General features: G+C 40.2%; 1 protein-coding gene across 1 annotated transcript in view; it reads right to left on the reverse strand.

The window, feature by feature from the left end:
* Positions 1 to 18,893, reverse strand: part of cacna1bb (calcium channel, voltage-dependent, N type, alpha 1B subunit, b) — a 63,411-nt gene that overhangs the window by 11,385 nt on the left and 33,133 nt on the right. Inside the window, exons 17-26 of the mRNA XM_037692074.1 lie at positions 17,800 to 17,910; positions 15,549 to 15,632; positions 13,631 to 13,747; positions 11,961 to 12,026; positions 9,745 to 9,836; positions 9,509 to 9,659; positions 8,621 to 8,748; positions 6,228 to 6,324; positions 2,993 to 3,098; positions 2,790 to 2,897 (exon numbers count right to left, since the gene is read on the reverse strand). Of these exons, the coding sequence (XP_037548002.1) occupies positions 2,790 to 2,897; positions 2,993 to 3,098; positions 6,228 to 6,324; positions 8,621 to 8,748; positions 9,509 to 9,659; positions 9,745 to 9,836; positions 11,961 to 12,026; positions 13,631 to 13,747; positions 15,549 to 15,632; positions 17,800 to 17,910 (1,060 nt within the window). The remainder of the gene's footprint in view (positions 1 to 2,789; positions 2,898 to 2,992; positions 3,099 to 6,227; positions 6,325 to 8,620; positions 8,749 to 9,508; positions 9,660 to 9,744; positions 9,837 to 11,960; positions 12,027 to 13,630; positions 13,748 to 15,548; positions 15,633 to 17,799; positions 17,911 to 18,893) is intronic.

Below are 18,893 nucleotides of genomic sequence, written 5' to 3' on the forward strand. Positions count from 1 at the left end.
TGTAGAGACAGAGACATCCTGATACAAGATGTAGAGACAGAGACATCATCATGCATGTTCTGGAGACAGAGACATCCTGATGCATGTTCTGGAGACAGTGACATCCTGATGCACGCTCTGGAGACAGAATCACTGTATTCAAAGGAGACACTAGATGGAGGCAGAGGAGCAGCAAAAGACAAAATTGAATAGTCTTTTATTTGTTAAAAAAATAATTTAAATCATGATTCTGCAGAAAATATTCATACAACTTGTAATTTGTCCAGTAAATCTTGATGTCTTATTGAAAATAATGATCAAAAGCTGTGATTTTTTTTGAGAGTAAACAATCCATCTGAAAAAAATCACATCCTTTATGTCCAAGGAAAATACGACTAAATACGTTTTGTACAAAACACGATCCACTGAGTTATTTATTATAAATCATCTCAACATTTTTGTTACATTTCACTTGATTTTAGAACTAAAACCTTTGAGAAGCTAGAAACAGACATCTGAGAAAAACCTTCATAATTCAAAGCATTTTTCCTTTTCTGTTGCTTATTATTCTTATTCCTTATCTGGAAGACTGAGCCCGGCCAGCCTACGAAGGACGCTCATATCAGCTGCTTGGATCCAGGATCTCGTTCATGACCCCAGCTGAGGGTTGGAACGTAGACCGATCACTGAACCCAGAGCTTTGACTTTAGACTCAGCTCTTTCTTCACCTTGACCGACTGAAGCAACACCCTCATTACTGAAGACGAGGCTCCGACCCATCGATCCATCACCCAGGACCAAGACGCCCAGATACTTGAACTCCTCTACCAGCTAATCAACATTAACTCAACTCAACTTTATTTTGGTAAATTAGCATTACAGAAAAAGGAAAACAATATAGACTACTTTTGACAAATCAACATTAGCCAAGATAATGACAATAACTCCGTGAGTTTTACAGAAACAGAGCAGACACTGAGTGGTAGTAGCTGAGAGTCATTCCCAACACATACTCCGAGCACTGAGTGATTGTTTCAGACCTCATAATCCTGTTTGAGATTACACAGATTATTATGATTTCAATGTAGAATTCTGTCCGTTTATGCCTAATTTTGAATGATAATAAAACACTGTAGTGAACTAAGCCTCAGGTCAAATCTGGCCTTGAGGGCCTGCCTGGAACAAGAACTGTATTTCATTGATTTGAGTCCAGAAACACAAGATTAAGTTCATCCAGAGACTTCCTAAGTGTCCTGCACTGATCAATTGAAAGAACACTCTCTTTTTCTATTATCATTATCATTTTACAAATGTTTTGATAATCAAAGTGTGTTTAGTTCAAACCATTTTTAAATGTTGAAGTGAACTACTCAATTTAAATCAACTGTGAAACAGTATTAATGAATTTTTAATCCTCATTCAAAGTAGGAATCAAGTTAAGGTCTGTTACAGAGTAATTATTCATTTTTCTTGATCTTCTGTCTGAGACACCAGTGTAAGTTGGTCAAAGGTCAAGTTTCGGTCAACTGCAAGTTTACTGGAAAAGAAATGTCAAGTTTAACTTTCAAAGGCAGATATGAGAGAATTGACTCCACGAAGTCTGGGTCCTTCAAAACATTTTCTGTCTGTTCTTAAACAAACTTAATCTTTTTCCTCGACTTTTAATAACCTCTTACATCACTAAAACCACCCCCTGTTCGGTCGATCGACCAATCAGGAAGTTCTCAAAATGAACCGGAAACAGAACTCCTTAAAGGGTTCAACACTTCCTAGTTCAAGGTAGAACGCTGGGAGAACGCTGGGAGAACGCTGGGAGAACGCTGTGAGAGTGTGGGAGTATGCTGGAATAGAGAATCCAGTGTGCGGAGAGAGAATGCAGAGTTCAGAATGCTAGAATGCAGAATGTTGGAGAACAACTGCAACTAAGCTGGACGAGAGAAGTTCAGAGGAACTATGAAGAAGTCTGTTCTGGGATGATTTCACGACTCCTGAGGTTTAGCTGTTCTTACGGAGACGCTGGAAGAGTTGAAAGGAAAACCCTACACCAACGCCGAAACTATCATCTGCAAAGGTAAAGAGTCGATCTCAACCAAAGTGTACCGTGGGTTAAGCTGCATCCAAAAGGAGCGTGTTGTCGTTCTGGGCTACAGACCTACATCTTATACAGATACATACCTCTTCACCCATCTCTCTCCATTTAAACTTCATTTCCATCTTTAAACTCTTCTATCTTGCCAGTAAATCAATCCAGATATTTTCAGAAATGTCTGTTGTAAAGCTGCAAGGATACCATGTTTATGGTTTCCTAGTTGTGAAGCTAATTAATTAAGCTGTTGTTGAAATCAATTTGCCAAATTAATGTAAATGTTTGATGTTAAACTTTGATTCTGTTAATAAATGACCGCATTCATTTGCTGGGTCAAAGAAAATTAACGTCTTGCGTCACATTTAATAATTCAATGCACAATATTATTCAGTCCAGAAAAATGAATGAATCCGTTTAATTTATGGATATATCACAGATATATGTTCATCTACAACACATTAAAATAATTGCAAGTATTTTGGACTCGTTTAAATCAGCTTAGAGGGATGAAAATTATCTACTTGAACTAAAAAATAGTTTAAAATGAGCAAACTGATATTTTCCTGGCAGTACCCATGCATGATCACTTGAAAACGGACACATGACGGTAAAACATCTAAACATTTACCCTGATTGATTAATCTCTTTTAAACCATTGTGATGTCAAGATGAGCGCTGTGTTTTGTGGAGTTTTATCATCGAGCACGAGTTCAGTGTGGCTCACATTTATGTGGCGTCACCAGCAGGTCCACCGTCTTCTGCTGCAGGTTGGGCCAAACCCGGTTGAGCTCCCTCTTCAGGTCGGCGTCGCACAAACGCTGAGCCAGGACGCCTGAGGAGGAACCCACAAACACGTCAGCGTAAACGACGCGCTCAGGTGGACGCCGACAGCGAAGCCGCAAGGAATCATGGGTGTTGGTCTCTCACCAGACGCCAGCTTGATGTCCAGGGCGGTTCGGATCAGAGCCATCAGCGTCGAGGTGAACTGAACCGTGTTGTCGTCGGCGATCGGCATGTTCATCCTCACCAAACGCTGAGAGGAACGGAGCAGGAGAGGAGAAACTCAGAGGCGACAAATTTAATTCCAGATTATTTAGAATTGATCATTTTCAGATTAAAAAACACATCAATCCAAAAGTTTAGAATAGTTTTTTGTCCGATTATTGAAGATGATGAAGTTCCTCTGGAGCTATCCTGATGCATGCTCAATAATCCAGGTAGAAAAATCTAAAAAAAGTTAAATCTGGTCCTCTGGACATTCAAAAAAAACAAAGCAAATCAACAAAATGGAGCTGGGCAGATTTATACAGACTGATACACCTTAGTTGATTTTTTAAATTTATTCTTTTTATTACTTTTGTCAGTTTTAAGCTGTTTAAGTGACCATTATGGTTTGTTTTATTTTTTTTTAATGATGGTACAAACTAATTTGTCCATGTGTGGATGAGTTTGCATTTCCAGGAGATTGACAGGGTCACATCCACATACATGTATTTACAATGACGTTATAAAAAAAACAAAAACAAATCTCTCTCTCTAAAAAAGAATAAAAAGTTGAGCCAGAAGTACATCTCAAATGAAAACGAGACTGTAAGTCTGCGAGAATCGGTGGTTTATTGTGATTTGATCAACAGGAAGTGATGATGGAGTGAAAGGGGGATTGAAGGGATAAACAAATCGTCAGCCTCGCTCTGAAGCGCTCCCCTGCTCTCCCCTGCTCTCTCCGAGTCTTGTTTGTGTCTTTCCCTGTCGATTCACAATAACCGGAGGTATATTTAGAGATCGCGTCAGACCCGCGCGTTTTTAACTGGGGCAAGGGCAGGCCCGCTTCGAATGTGATTCGATTCGACAGCTGTGCACAAGCAGGAACCACTCGCATTAAGTCTGCATGCTGAGGTGAGCGGCAGCAGACGGATGAACTACCTGAGAGCACTCCGACCACTTCAAGCTGGCGTCTTCACAACAGAAAATACTTGATCTTTGCAACGCACAACTAATTTCATCTCAATATCAAGAGTCTTGGAGACAAAGACCAAATTCTCCCCAAATTGTGAGAAAATACGAATTTTCAGCTGCGGACTGAACTCAAACTAAAACGGCAACGTGTTCCGAGCGGCCAGCTTCTAAAGGGCGCGGCATAATTTCTGTGCACGCGGCTTGTAAAGCTGAATTTTTAGTCTCCATCTTCTGTTGTTCAACCATAGTGGAGCAGCGAAGGCAACAGGTCCAGGAGAGAAACCCAGACCTCCCCCTCCTCAGTGACACTCTCCAGATCCTCCTGGTGTTCTCAGGCCAGAGAAGATAAATAATCCCTCAGGGGGTTCTGGGTCTTTACCGGGGCCACTTCTTGGTGGGACCTGCTTATAAAACCTCTAAAAGGAGGCGTTCAGGAGACATCCTAATCTAATGCCATGTTGTACCCACATCTGCAGCTGCTACTACACATCATTTGCTGGAATACACTTCAGAATGAAGACAGACAGTTTTTGTGTGAATGAAGTATTCACACTTTTGTGAGCCATTTTTCTTCTGTACATTCTCCAGCAACTTTCTTGTTCCACAATTTTTGTGTTATTTCAACAAATCATAAAACATTCGGCTCTTTCAGGACAATCCTGCTCTGACTTTAGGTATTGGTGCAGCTTTAGCTTTTTGAAATATTTAGCCTTTTCTGCCATTTTTCTTCTCATAGAAAATGAACTGGGCTCATTTTACATCCTTCAGATCTTTATATCTGTTTACAACCTTTTAAAAATGTGGTTATAAATATGGGGTAAAATAAATAAATAAGTTGCAGGTACGCTAATTTATGCAAAAACTGTGACTTATACAGCAAAAAATACGGTAAATAGAGCAAAAGTACTTGTTGCTTAGGAAAAGATCGTAGTTTAACCTTTTAAAAACTCACTTTGTTCCTGACACGAAATCAATGCACAACAGTCTCCAAACAAAGCAAAACATTACAAATAAGTACTAGTTTCTAAAGATTTATGAATTTTGTGAGTTTTTGACACTTGAATACCCAAACTCCAATTTGTTTACTGTTTTTGTCCAATTCTGTAGCATCTCTGATCTATTGTTTATCTGCAGCTGGACGGCAGACGGACAGGACGGCTCACAGAGCCCGACAGACGAGGCCACGGAGCTTCACAGACAGACAGAAACAACATCACAGCAAAGTGACAGAAGCCTGAGGACGGTTGGCAGGTGGAAGCAGGGGACCAGCAGCGGCTGAAGGAAAGGAGACACAGGCGACTCTGGGAGGACATTTCTTTCACAAACCTAACGGAGGGGACGTGTCGCGAAGCATCTCGTACATGTCGCGGTAAGCTAAACGGCCGCTTCCCTGGGAAAAGACTGACAGGAGGTGGTGGAAGCAGGGAGGAGGATGCATAAGGATGAACGGAGGAATGGGGTAAAGAAATAACAGGAAGCGGAGGATGAAAGGAAACACAGAAATCTTTGCTAATAAGATTTCCAGGACATCACGCTCTGGAACGCCTTTGCAGTTTAATGTGCAGCTGCAGAGGAAGACCGGGGAATACGCTCCAGCCTCCCTAATAAAGATGGAAGATGGGAGAAACCTGGTGGAAGATATAATCTGGTAACCAAAGCTTCATTTTAAAGAGGTGCCCCACTGAAAATATGCATATTCTGAGCGACTTTTATGGATTTATTTGATGATTTTGGAAAATAAAAGACCAACAAATGTGGAAAAATGTGCCAAATTTCTTGAAATCCGACCATTTCTTCTTGTTTTTTTTTTGTGTAAACGAGAAGCTTTAGACCTTTAGAGAGTTATTCCAAACTCAAAGAGCAGATTTTCAGAGGAGTATTCATCTCTGCATGCTACAAGTCGTCAGCAGTAACCAAAGCGCAAACGAGGCGCACGGTGCTCTCTGTGGCTCCTCTCACTTCATCGTTTCAAAGAAGGTAAACATTTGAGACATCCCATGCCTTCTGCCCGAGCCGGACTCGCTGCTTTGTTTCCTGCCCTCGCCATGGTTACGTGCCAGCTGGCTCGTACACGATCGATGGATGTTTGCATGCATGTGTGCTCGGGTCGTTCTCTGCCCCCGCACGGAACGACAACAGACATTCACAGCCCGATATCGTCACGGTCCCTTCGGAAACAACAGAGGACTGAGTGAAGAGTGCAAACCTTATAAGCCACCCTGTTGGGGCACTTCTTCCCCAGGCCCAGGGGAGGCGAGATTAAACGCAACAATTTGTACATATCCCGGTAGCATATCCTCCCACTGAAAAAGATGAGACAAGGTCAAGAGGTTAAGACAACAGACCCGAGCTGACTGCATCAGTTGGCAGGCCTGAACATTTCATGCAGTGGCTCCAAACTCTTTCTAGATTTTTCATTAGGTGAGGTTGTGTGGAGAGCCTTCGAGCAGCTGGTACCTCTGGAGTCAACCGTTCACTCCTGCAGAACACAGTTGACGTCAACTTCACACTGTATGGGTTGGAAGGTAAAAGTGTGCACTACTGATGCTGCTGAATGATCAGCAGTTACCTTGGTCCAATCCAAAAACAACACCCAGAACTCTGTGGAGCTGATGGTTTAATGCCAAGCAGCAGCTATCTTAACCTTTAGAGGCTGTTAGCTTCACTCTCGATAGCCACTAGCTTAAGTCTGATTAGGGATTAGTTTAACTCTGAGAAGCTAGAAGCCAAGTTCGAAGCAGCTGTTAGCTCAAACCATAGCAGCCATTACCTTTAAATTCTTAACTCTTAGTTATTAGCATAACTTTGAGTAGCTTTTAACTGAACTCTAAGTAGCTGCTATCTTACCTCTCGGAAGATATCTCAACTCTGAGTAGCTATTAGCTTGACTACTTTGTGAGAATTTTCTTGATTCTTCAAACTGACCTGATTCCAACCACTGTGTTCTACAGGTGAGATACTAAGTGCTCATATTTACTCCACACAACCCCACTAAAACACACAATACATACATTTAGGAAGCAACACAATAAAGTATCCTGCTAATAATCCAGGTGGATAGATCTAACATGGTTGAGTCAGGTCCTCTGGACTGGAACTGAACAGGGACTGAAGTAAACTTGATGTTTTTGGTGAAAAATATTAAAGTGGGTAGGAGTTGCACTGTGGAGGAGAACAGAGGTGGGTGTTTTGTTTTTTTGTCCGAGGCAGTGCAGAGTGACGTGTCCGGGTGAGGGAAGGAGACATTTTATCCACCACCTGATACAGTGGCGGAGCCAGGAGGTGGCCGATGGTGGCCTTAGCCACCACAGATTAATCTTTGGCCACCCCTATCATTTGAGCAAACTATACTTTAAAGCGATATAAAAGCTAGAATGGTTTCCTCAAATGATCGGGGTAGCCAGTTTACATACACACACAGTGTATATGGTGGTGGCCATGTTGGATTTGGCAACCCGGTGTTTGACAGTGACCTTACTGCACCTAGGAGCAACTGCACGTCATAAAGGAAGTCAGAGCGTTGCTTATTTTTAAAGTTATCCAGGTTTACATGTGTACATATAAGATGGCAGCCATCTTGAATGAAGAGGTGGCAACCAAAATTTCAAAAGGAACCTTTCTTAGACTCGTACGTAGCCATAAACCAAAATGGAAGTTGATGCCGCACGTATTTTTCAAGTTATCGCGCCCACGACATTCACAGACGGTATTTTCAATTCCTGCTTTTCGCTTCACGAGGGACAAAAATCAACTCTCTGAAAATCTGAAACAATTTTTCCTCAAGAATTTATGTTTGCTAATTTATGTATCAGACCCTGGTTATGAAAAGCAGAGCATGATACTGCCACTACCATGCTTGACAAAGGAGTTGGTGTTCTGCAATATGCTGTCATTTTTAATTTTTTTTAATAATCGACCCCCTCTCAACAAAAAAGCATGAATAAAATGCCTGCTCTTAAAACCGTTTCCAATTTTCTCCATTTGTGTGAAAACAACTAAAGACTGAAAGTCTTGAAACGATGAGGCTTCAAACGTTACAGCAGGTGGAGAAAAAGGCTGGATTTTACCTCTGAGAGCAGCTCGTTAATATTCAGAGGAATAAATTATAAATCCTCCTCCGTAATGTCTGTCAGGTGACGGCAAACTCTTCTTTCACTTCTCACACCTCTGTTGGAGTTCTGACGAGCTCGCTGTGAAGCCTCCTTCAAAAAATGTAATGAGCCTAACGTAATCTGAGACAGATTAAGTCCGAGTCAAAACTCGCATTCTGCTTCATATGAGTAAACTACAAAGAAAGGGAAGAGAGATGTGCCTGATAAAAAGAGGCGTCTTCCTGAACAGAGCCTGTTCTACCAGAGGATGAATCTGAGAGGACATCGAGCAGAACGCTGGATTTACATGAACGGCTTCAGCTCGTCACCAGCCTCTCGGATTATTCATCCTCTGGTGCAAAAAGCAACGTTTTTACCGGCTTAACGTCGGAGTCGTCCTGGCAGAACCCAGAACCCAACGTGGGAGTTTCCCGTTTTAAAAGCAAACCTCGGGAACGCCGAAACCGTCCGACGCCGGGCGGAACACAACCGGAGCAGAGACACCTACCAGGCAGCGGGGTCGTACTCTGCCCACACTCGGATGAACTCATCGAGGTGGTGAGGCCCGAGGATGGAGGCGTCGCGGGTCAGGTACTCAAAGTTGTCCATGATGACGGCCACAAACAGATTCAACATCTGCAGGACGAAATCACGAGGACAGAATTAAATATTTATTTAAAACAGATAAAAACATCACCCTAAAACTGACATTTACACCTGCCCAGGTCAGAAAAATATCACAATTATGTAACTGTTCGGCTTATAATCTACTGCTTTTCTCAGGTTTTAGACAAATATGTGTGTTTGTGCATTTGTTAATTAAATCCATTCATATGTGTTTATATATTTTTTATGCAAAGTATTATTTGTACAATTATCCTCTTGTGTAGTTTGTAAAGATTTTTGTGTATGTATATTTTTATATATTCATGCTGCTATGTTTCATGCTCATCTGCTCACAGGCTCATGTTCGTGCTGCTGTTCGGCATATTGTTTTTATGCTACTAGTGTTTAGTGTATTTTTAGACCCTGTGTACACAATTTCATTCCACCACATGTACCACATGTGGTGCGAATGACAAATAAACTCTGACTCTGATATGTGTGTGTGTGTGTGTGTACATACGGTAAAAAAAATATTTTTATAATTTAAGGTTTAATTTTCCATATTACAGTAAAAAAAAGATCAACTAAAAAAGTTGCTTAATTGCTTTGATTATTGAACAAACTGCTTTCAAAGGTAATATAAAAATAAACGTCCAAGTCTTATTTATTTATTTTGCTTTACTAAAACATTTTCCTCGCTAAAAGTACAAAAATAAACTTAATATTTCTCTCAAGCAGGACATCAGACTCAAACCCCGACGGGAGAACCGTCTGAGTCCCTGATACTGACCAGGAAGGAGCAGAGGAAGATGAAGGAGACGAAGTAGAAGTAGGCGAAGTCACTTCCACATTCCTTCCCCGAAGACCCTGAGAGTTTATCACACGGCCGGTTACTGAGGCAGGCCAGCATGATCTCGTGCCACGCCTCACCTGTTGCACTCCTGACAAACACAAATCCCAGTGAAGGAAGGTTGGAAAAAAAAAAAAAAGTTTTGAGTTAATCTGAACATGCAGTTTGCAGAGCACCTGAACAGAAGGGTCAGGGCGTGGAAAAAAGTTTGGAAGTTGTTGTGGTGATTTATGGCGGTGTCGTCGCTCAGCTTGATGTTACCGAACACCTGAGGAGAGCAGGTAAACAAACGACAGATTCATTATTGATTCAAAGTAGCACGTCCTCCTCTTTGTCACCACACTTACGTTGAGCGATGAGTCATTTTGACGTTCTGGAAACATTTGGGATGGAGCAACATTTGAACCACAATGTCATCATCCAGAGTTCGCTCTTGAAGCAGGTATCTACCAACACCTTTTAACTTTGCAAACTTTTGCTTAACTCTAGCTGTTAGATTTCCAGTTTTTACATCGCATCTAAAAGAAACTGAAATCCTTTTTTTAGACGAAAGGCGAAATGTCTTCAAGAAACAAATGAGTTCAGTTGATTCATATTTCACTTCTAAGGGACATAACTAAAGACTGTTTAATTCCATTCCTTCCTTTTGTGACAAGATGCCGACACGCCACAGTAAATAACTCGTGTTTCGGAGCTCCAGGTTCTGGTTGGAAATTGCTCTCGCTTTATCTAACGTAACTTCACCACCGGCTCCTGTCAAGGGCGGACGCCTTTCCCTCCCCTCTCCCTCCTCCACTTTACTTTTCTCTGTCCTGTCTGTGAAACAGCTTCAGAGCTTCTCTCTACATATCTTCTGAGCCATAAATTTTTGCTATGGATCTAGTCCGTTGGTCTCTCAACGCAATTGATAAAATTTTCTAGACGAGAAGACAAGCGCCAAGGACGCATATACAATTGGATTTATGATAACTGGTTTCCTGCTTTGTGGATTCGGCTGGTTCCTGGACTATCAACAAACATGGAAGTCGTCGGCAGCAAATTTGGCCCTGGTCAGACTGCCTGCATCTGTCCACTTAATTTGGACGTTTGGGATTCATGAGGACCAGCAAAAACTCGAGGCAGACATGAATCAGTAAAGTTCTGCCTGTTCCCAAAACAAATGTTTATCTGAATTTGGCTGGCCTTGACTGGCCACCTTATCTCAATTTGTCTGGAGGCCCTGTAAGTCGACGCTCTGAGCGCTCCCTTCCCCTCCAACCGAGGACGTCTGCGGACCCATCAGAGGGGCCTGGCTGAATAAACATTGTGTCATCATTTCAGGACTCTCGGATTCTCTCTGGTGCTGTTCCAGGTCGACCTTGGCACTGAAAGTGTTTATGGATCTCACCAGAGGGAACTGATTGAATGTACGATTCTTATCAGAACTCCTACAGCGCCTCTGGAGCGTCCTTGACATGATCACCGCTCTTGTCGTCTCCCCTCCCCTGCAGAATGTCTACGTCACTATGTGCGGGGTGTTTTTTTCAATATCAGGGTCTTTCTCCTCGGTCAAGGAGAAAAAGATAGGAATTTTTTTGTGCCTCCAAATCCATGACGTGTCACTTTCATTATTTTTTGTCCGTCTAAACAGGTCTCACTTGTAAATGAGTCTTCGAGGCTCATTGTGATTTATGTGTCTAAATAAAAGTTGAAGGAATGAAAAAACTGAGGATGATGCCGCTCATAACACCTGAACTGCTTTGCTTTGTCTCCTGCCAAAAAAAGGACTTGGCGTTCACAGCTCTGCTGGGCTGGAGGCTAAAACTCTGCAGCTCCACCTACGTATACAAGCTGGATTTGGGAGATCTTTTATTTATTTAAGATGGAAAATATCAGCTTGAGTTCATCTGGATTGTTTGAAATAAACCGTAATCCCGTTGTGTCCTGTTAAAGGTGCAGATCATTCTCAGCTGAAGACCACACTGATGTAGTTTGATGTATGTAATGTCTTTTATTTCTTATATGGCTAGGTGCTGGGGTGACGGGATGTTCACATAAAATGTTGAAAATTAAATTTAAGAAAGCTTAAAACATAAGCATGCAGAGTAAATAATCCAGAGGTAGCATTTGTATATGATTAGGTGCTGCAATGATGTAATAGAAAAACGGTAACTGTGTTAGAAATAAAGGGAACACTCGTTAACATCATCCAGGCTCTAATCCAGGCTCTGGATCGACATCTGTTAGCTTCCTGTAAAATACGAGCTACTAAACAACAAAATAAGTTATAAAACAGAAGTAAAACTGCAAGATAACTAAAGCCTTCTCATACGCAGGTCTATGAAAAGTGGAGGAAATTCAAAGTCATTTGTGGCGTTTCAAACGTGGTTCGGTCCAGCTCGTCGCCTCTCACCTGCATCCCGATGATGGCGTAGATGAAGAACAACATGGCGATAAGCAGGCAGACGTACGGCAGGGCCTGGAAGCAAACACAGATACGAAGATGAGCTCCACTGCAACACGCTTGTTTAACCCGAGCAGTCGGCTCAGCCATCGGCCACTTTCAATCGGCTGTTTATAAAGAGGCGAACGCTCGTTGTAATTCAATAGCCACCTTTTCAGACTGCAGCAACTGTCCGTGTTTATCGGGCTTGAAAGCTCTCACCACTGACATTAAGCCCGCTATAAATCCCCTCGGCTGCTGGCCTCGGCGCACCACGCACAACCCGACCCGTCTCGGGGGATTTGGCTGTGCAGAAAATCCCAACCGCTGTCTGCCGAGAGCCACTTAGTTCGATTTTAAGAGCCACGAAGGGATCCAGCAGCGTGTTTGCTCCAGCCTCCGCTCAGACGGCTCTTATTTTTTATCAATGCGATGGACTCTGTTTATTTCACAGTAAATCCGTTCCGCTTTGAGGCCTAACTTTGTGCCATTCCAGAATTAAGTGCGTTTATGTGTTTCTCCAAAACGAACACGGTTTACTCGCTCATTAGTTTGCCTCATACTCCTACATACAGATGTGATGCTTCTTGTAAGTAAAAGGAGCAACTATCGCTCTGCTGGTGACCAGAATCATTGAACTCTCAGCTCGATCGGCTGTTTAAACGTTCAAAAGTTTGATTTTTTTATATATCCCTGATCCATGGACAGACTGAAGCAGAGCAGCTAATTTAAGTGTCAATCATCCATCAGTGAAAAACATTTAAGTATATCTGTCTTTGTGCATGAGGCATAAAATGCTACCTAACAAAGATTAAAAGTATAACTTTAAACAAAAATGTTGCGTAATCAGTACTTAGAACGAGTTGGGATGATCCTCAACTACTACCACTCCAAATTTCAGCTTTTGTAAAAATGAAGGAGTCATGAAAATTACTGTGTTTGCTAAAGTCCATTAGCTGTGGAGGCCATCTTGAATCAGTTTAACTCCAAAGGGTAACCAGTTGTAGATGTTTATCCATTGATTACTTCCAGAGAATTATTAATGTTCATCCACTGGTTCATGAGATATTTTGCTAACAGACAAAAACAAAAAAAATAAACAACAACATTGATACAATTAATGTTTTATTTGTTGTGCTTATCAAGCTGTAATTTTCCATTCACACCGACAGAAATTAATACTTTACAAATATCTAACAGTAAATAAGATTTACTTCTCTTGCAAGTACTACTTTGGAAACTGCTGTGATTTATTTTATTCACATTTTAAAACGAAAACTGTGCATTTTTGTGTTTTAAAGTGTGAAATTTATATATATATATATTATTTTATATGCTTTTATATATATTAGTTATTTTAGACCAGACAGAAGCGGTACGCCATCGCCCCCCCCCCCCGAAGTAGATTATTTGTGGATTTGAGTTTGAGATTAGAATGACATAGATAGAAAGTTCTGTAACGTTTTGTGCTGTTTTAGTAAAAAAGATAATTATATTTCAATTTAATAAAAACTAAAAAAAACATAATAATATAGTATATGTATGCTGTTAACTAAAGTTTTCAAAAATAAATTGGAACCATCAATGCAAATGTTCGGGACTCGGAATCGGCTTGTAAATCATCTGTAACGGTTACTGACCTTGAACGACTGAACAAACGTCCACAGCAGGATGCGGATGGTGTAGCCTTGTCGCAGCAGCTTGATGAGACGAGCCGCTCTGAACAGCCTTAAGAAACTCAAATTTATCATCTTGTTCTGAAAAAATAAGGTTTGAAACGTCCGTTCTTTGAATTATGTAAAATATTTGGGCAAATTAAAAAGAAAAGTCTTAAGAATCTGGTTTGTAAATTTCCCAAACATTAATAGTTTGATGCAATCAACAGGTGCTTCATTTAAACTATTGTTTAACTTCCGTCCCTTTATTTTTACTCAACCTATGCACTAATGTAACTAGTTACAATCAAAGTTGTCACAGATTATATATTGTCTCGAACTGAAGGTTTAGCATACACGTTAACCTAAGACCCGATGAGAGAACGACACACGTGCTGAAAGAAAACTGAAAAAAAAAAAAAAAGGATAAACAAATTTTAAATCAGCAGGCAACAAGAAAAGCCACTTACCGTCTAGAGGTGTCAGATGTGACAGAGTGAGGGCACAGGCGCCAGGAAATGACAGAAACAGCCAAACAGAAATATGAAAGGAAAAGCAAGAAAGGAGACAGAAAAGAAGGCGAATGAAGAGAAAAACACAGAAAGCTGCAGGAACCTGCCTCAGTGCTCAGTCGACAAAATTAACAACATCCAAAACTGGATCCGAGATGTGGATCTCTCATGAAACTATTAGAACTGGACGCACTTCAAAACAAATTTCAAATGATCTATATCATGCTGTATTGTACTTTATTAGATTATATGGTATTGTATTGGACTTTATCGTACCACAATGTATTGTATCGTCTCACACTGTTACGTATCGTACGGTATCAAATTGTACCGTTTTGTGTGGCATGGTGACATACTGTATGGTATAGTATCATATCATACAGCATTGTATTATACTTTTATGCATCACACTGTACTGTACTTTATCATGCCATACTTTATTTTAGCACATTGTACTGTATTGTATTGTACCATACTGCATTGTATCATATCGTATTGTACTGCTATGTATCATACTGTAATGTATTGCACTTTACCATGACATACTGTTTTGTACTGTATTGTATCATACTGTATTGCATCATATCATATTGTACTGTAATGTATGATACTGTATTGCATTGTACTTAAACATACAATACCGTATTGCACTGTATTGTATAGTGCCATAATCTATTGCGTCATTTCATAATGTATTGCATCATGTCATACTCTACTACATCATACTGTATTGTATTGTACTTAATCATGCAACAGTGTATTGTACTGTATCGTATAGCGTCATACTGTACTGTATCATACATTGTACTGTATTATATCGTTCTGTATTGTCTCATAGTGTTATGCAACATATTATATGATATTGTACTGTATTGTATGTGCCATACTGTATGACAGTATCATATCGTACAGCATGGTATCATAATTTTATGCACCATCCTGTACTGTATTGCACTTGACCATGTCACATGGTATTGTATCATACTGTATTTTATTGTATTGCACTCATACTGCATTGTATCATATCGTATTGTACTGTTATGTTATACTGTATTGTATTGTAGTTAATCATACTATACTGCATTGTACTGTATTGTATAGTGCATACTGTATCGTATCATACCACAAAATGTATTGTACAAGATTGTTTCACGTCGTATCATATTGCATTGTATTGTAGAGTACTGCATGGCACTTTATTGTATTATTTTGTACTGTATTGTGTCTTACTGTTTTGCATCTTGCTGTGTTGTACTGTAATGTATCATATTTTACTGTTTATAACATAATATTTTGTATATAGTTTCATATTGTAATGGATCATAATTTATTATGTTCATGTTTAATTTTTATTTGTCTTGTTTTGTGTTGTGTTGTTTGGCTGCTCTTACGTTTATTTCTGTGAACAAAATGTCTGTGATGGAGCCGATAACAGTCACAAAGTCAAACACATTCCAGGGTTCTTTCAGGTAGTTCTGAAACACAAAGAAGACACAAACATGGAACAAAATCTGACCAGATGAAATTTCATTTAGTTTTCAGGTCAATGCAGATTAAATAACAGCAGATTTAGCTTTAAATTAAAAGTACAACAAAATACAATTCAGTTCTGTTTTTGAAATATATGAACTGTAGAAAGACACGCCCTCAGAAACACAAACCCACACACAACATTCACATCTAAAACACATTCTCTAAACCAACTATAGACTGAACCTTCTATAGATGTCCTAATGTGCTGAAAGATCGGTCATTCATCCGGTTTCTGATGCTGCAGGCCCCGCAGTTATTTTGTATTTTGTCTTCGAATGGCTTTAGCAGTAGAGCATTTAAAAAGGCAGATGTGAGCGTAGCAGCTGAACAGGTGGAGGTAAGTGGTGTGTGAGAAAAGCCATTTAATAAATGGGCTTTGTAAATGGATCAGAGCCGTAGATGAAACACCTCACTGCAGACCAGACGGCACCGCGACAAGATTTATATTCCCTCCTGTCAGCTCACTCCAGAATTTAGGTTGAAAACATCTTAGCATAATAAACCTTTTTTTTTTTACATTTACCTTTAGACAAGAAAAAAGTATGACTTGAAAGATGTTAACTAATTTGAGGTAAAATCCTGAAATTTATGAAGATTCAGAAGATTAATTTGTGGTTTTAGTGTATTTAAAGTAGATCTAGAAGCAGAAAAGTGATGAAAAGTGAGAATTTGTACCTTTACTGGTTAAAAACTTTTCAGTTTGTTTACTTATAAACCGCTAAATGTTGTTAAAAGTGACATTTTATAAATCCAGGAAATAGACATTAAAACTCTGATTTTAGGAAATTTTGGGGGAAAAAAAGAAAAAAGATGACGAAATGTAAAGAATAAGAACATTTAAAAAATATGAATGTAAATAAATGCACTTGGAGAAAGATGCTGTTCAAACATGCAAATGGGATGTTACATTTTTTATGAAAATTTAACAAAATAGTTTAGGGAAAAAAATGCATAAGGATAAAAATCAAGGATAAATATATTGATAAGATAAAATAAATAAAATGAAAAAATAATTTTAATTGTCTTTTTTTTGTTGCATTTGTTGGCATTGGTTAAAATACTATAACATTAAAAACAATTATACTTGCATGAACCATTATTATTATTATCAGAATAAACTTTATTGTTATTGCACCGAGACACAACGAGAACATGTACGTACAGTCGTCCAAAAGATGGGCGCGCACGAAGCTGCTGCTATAAAAAGCACGACCCTCATTATTATTATTCAGAATAATATTTTGCTTAGACGAGAAAAGGGAAGAAAGCACGAGGAGAGATGGTATAAAAAAAAAAGATGTCTCACGCCGCGTCCTAGACAGAGCACGATTTGAGGCATCAACAAACCTACCACAGCAAAGCAACATAAACAGACGTGATACGTGAACATAGAGGCCGGAGAAGACGTTGATTTTTAAGGGAAAGTCGTAGCATAGTCCAGTTTCTGCTTTCTAAAGTCTCACTGGTTTATATTCCTCTGATGGAAACTCCAAACAGCCAAACTGATCCTTAAAAGTCGAGCTCACAGCTTCTCCAAGATTATTCCCAGCTTCATGTGTGCTGCTAGAGAGTCCACAGTCCTGATGGCAGCTGCACCAGCTCTGACGCAGCTGCACATAATTCAGTCTGAGTGCTGCCGAGCTTCGACACAGCCTCACGAATTTGTAGACGATCCACAATTCACCAAGTCAAACTGTTGTCATCATGAATCCAATTTGTTTCTGTCGTGGTAAGAGGGTCCTCCTTACCCTGACTCCTGTCAGGAGAAGTTGATCAATTTTGTTGAGAGACCAGCTGATCCTTCACATTAAAAAGGTAAGTAGGAAAAAAATATATATATATTTTTTTACCCTTTTGTTGGTTATAAATTATTCATTTCAACTTTTCATAAACTGAAGGTAACTTTTGAAGCGTAAAGTTAATTACGTCATATTTTAGCTTGGAAACGTTTGAATCTTTAGGCAAATGAGGATTTAAACTCAGAGGTTTTCCTCAATGTTTTAAGCTTCACTCTTGCTTGAAGCGTGTAGCGAACTTCTTTTGACCCAAACAGAAAAGCGCTGAAACAAAAAGCGTTTGCTGCACACCATAATAGTCCTAACAGCTCACCAGAGGATTGAAAGCAATAATCTTCAGGATGCACTCCAGCGTGAAGAGGCCGGTGAAGATGATGTTCAAGTACTTCAGCATCGACTCGTAGGCCACGGGAGCGTCGTAGAACTGAAGACAGAAACACAGAATCTGAACGCAGACACTCTTTAACACCAAGCGTTTACAGATTTATCACCATCTGGAAGATTTTAACAATATGTTGAGTCCACATTGAAGAAAAATCTGGTGAAAAAAGTGGATTCAGTGTTGCTTCAATTCTACGATTTAAAAACAAGAAGTAAAACGATAAAATATATAGACATCAGTCTGGACAAGAAAAGACCTCGTCTAAAACTGGAACTTGATCTGTGACCTTGACCTTAGAGCTGGGGCGATGAAACGATTACAGACATGCCGTGTAATGGTGGCATGAATTTGTATCAAGTTTTGTTAAATTATCTTGAGCGGGATGAGGTTCAGAAGTTCCAAATGTGAAGTCATGGTCCTCAGTGAGAAAAGGGTGGATTGTTCAGGTCGAGGGTGAAGTTCTGCCTCAAGCGGAGGAGTTCAAGTATCTTGGGGTTTTGTTCACGAGGTGATGACACAATAAATCATTAAAGGTTTACAAATTAAACGTTCGTGTTCGCACACGACCAATTCACTGCAGCCGGGGAGAAACCAGAACTGAAACACCATCACACCCACCACCCCCGTCACACGGTGCCCCGACCTCCCAGGACATTTGTTTCATATACAAAAGAACGGAAGACAGAAAGAGAGAGGGGGGCAAGAGAGAGGAGGGGGAGAGAGAGAAAGAGCGAGGAGGAGAGAGAGAGGGAGGGGGAGAGAGAGAAAGAAAGAGGGAGTTAGAGAGGGAAAGGGGGAGAGAGAGGGAGAGAGAAAGAGAGAGAGAGAGAAAGAGGGAGCGAGAAAGGGAGACAGAGAGAATTAGAGAGAAAGAGAGAAGGAAGGAGAGAGGAGAGAGAGAAAGAGAGGGAGATAGAGAGAGAAAGAGAGAGGGAGGGAGAGGGGGAGAGAGAGTGAGAGGGAGAGAAAGAGAGAGAGGGAGAGAGGGGGAGAGAGAGAAAGTGAGAGGGAGAACACTATACTGT

This window comes from Nematolebias whitei, chromosome 18 (genome assembly GCF_014905685.2).
Source record: "Nematolebias whitei isolate Nwh7 chromosome 18, NemWhi1, whole genome shotgun sequence".
NCBI lineage: Eukaryota > Metazoa > Chordata > Actinopteri > Cyprinodontiformes > Rivulidae > Nematolebias > Nematolebias whitei.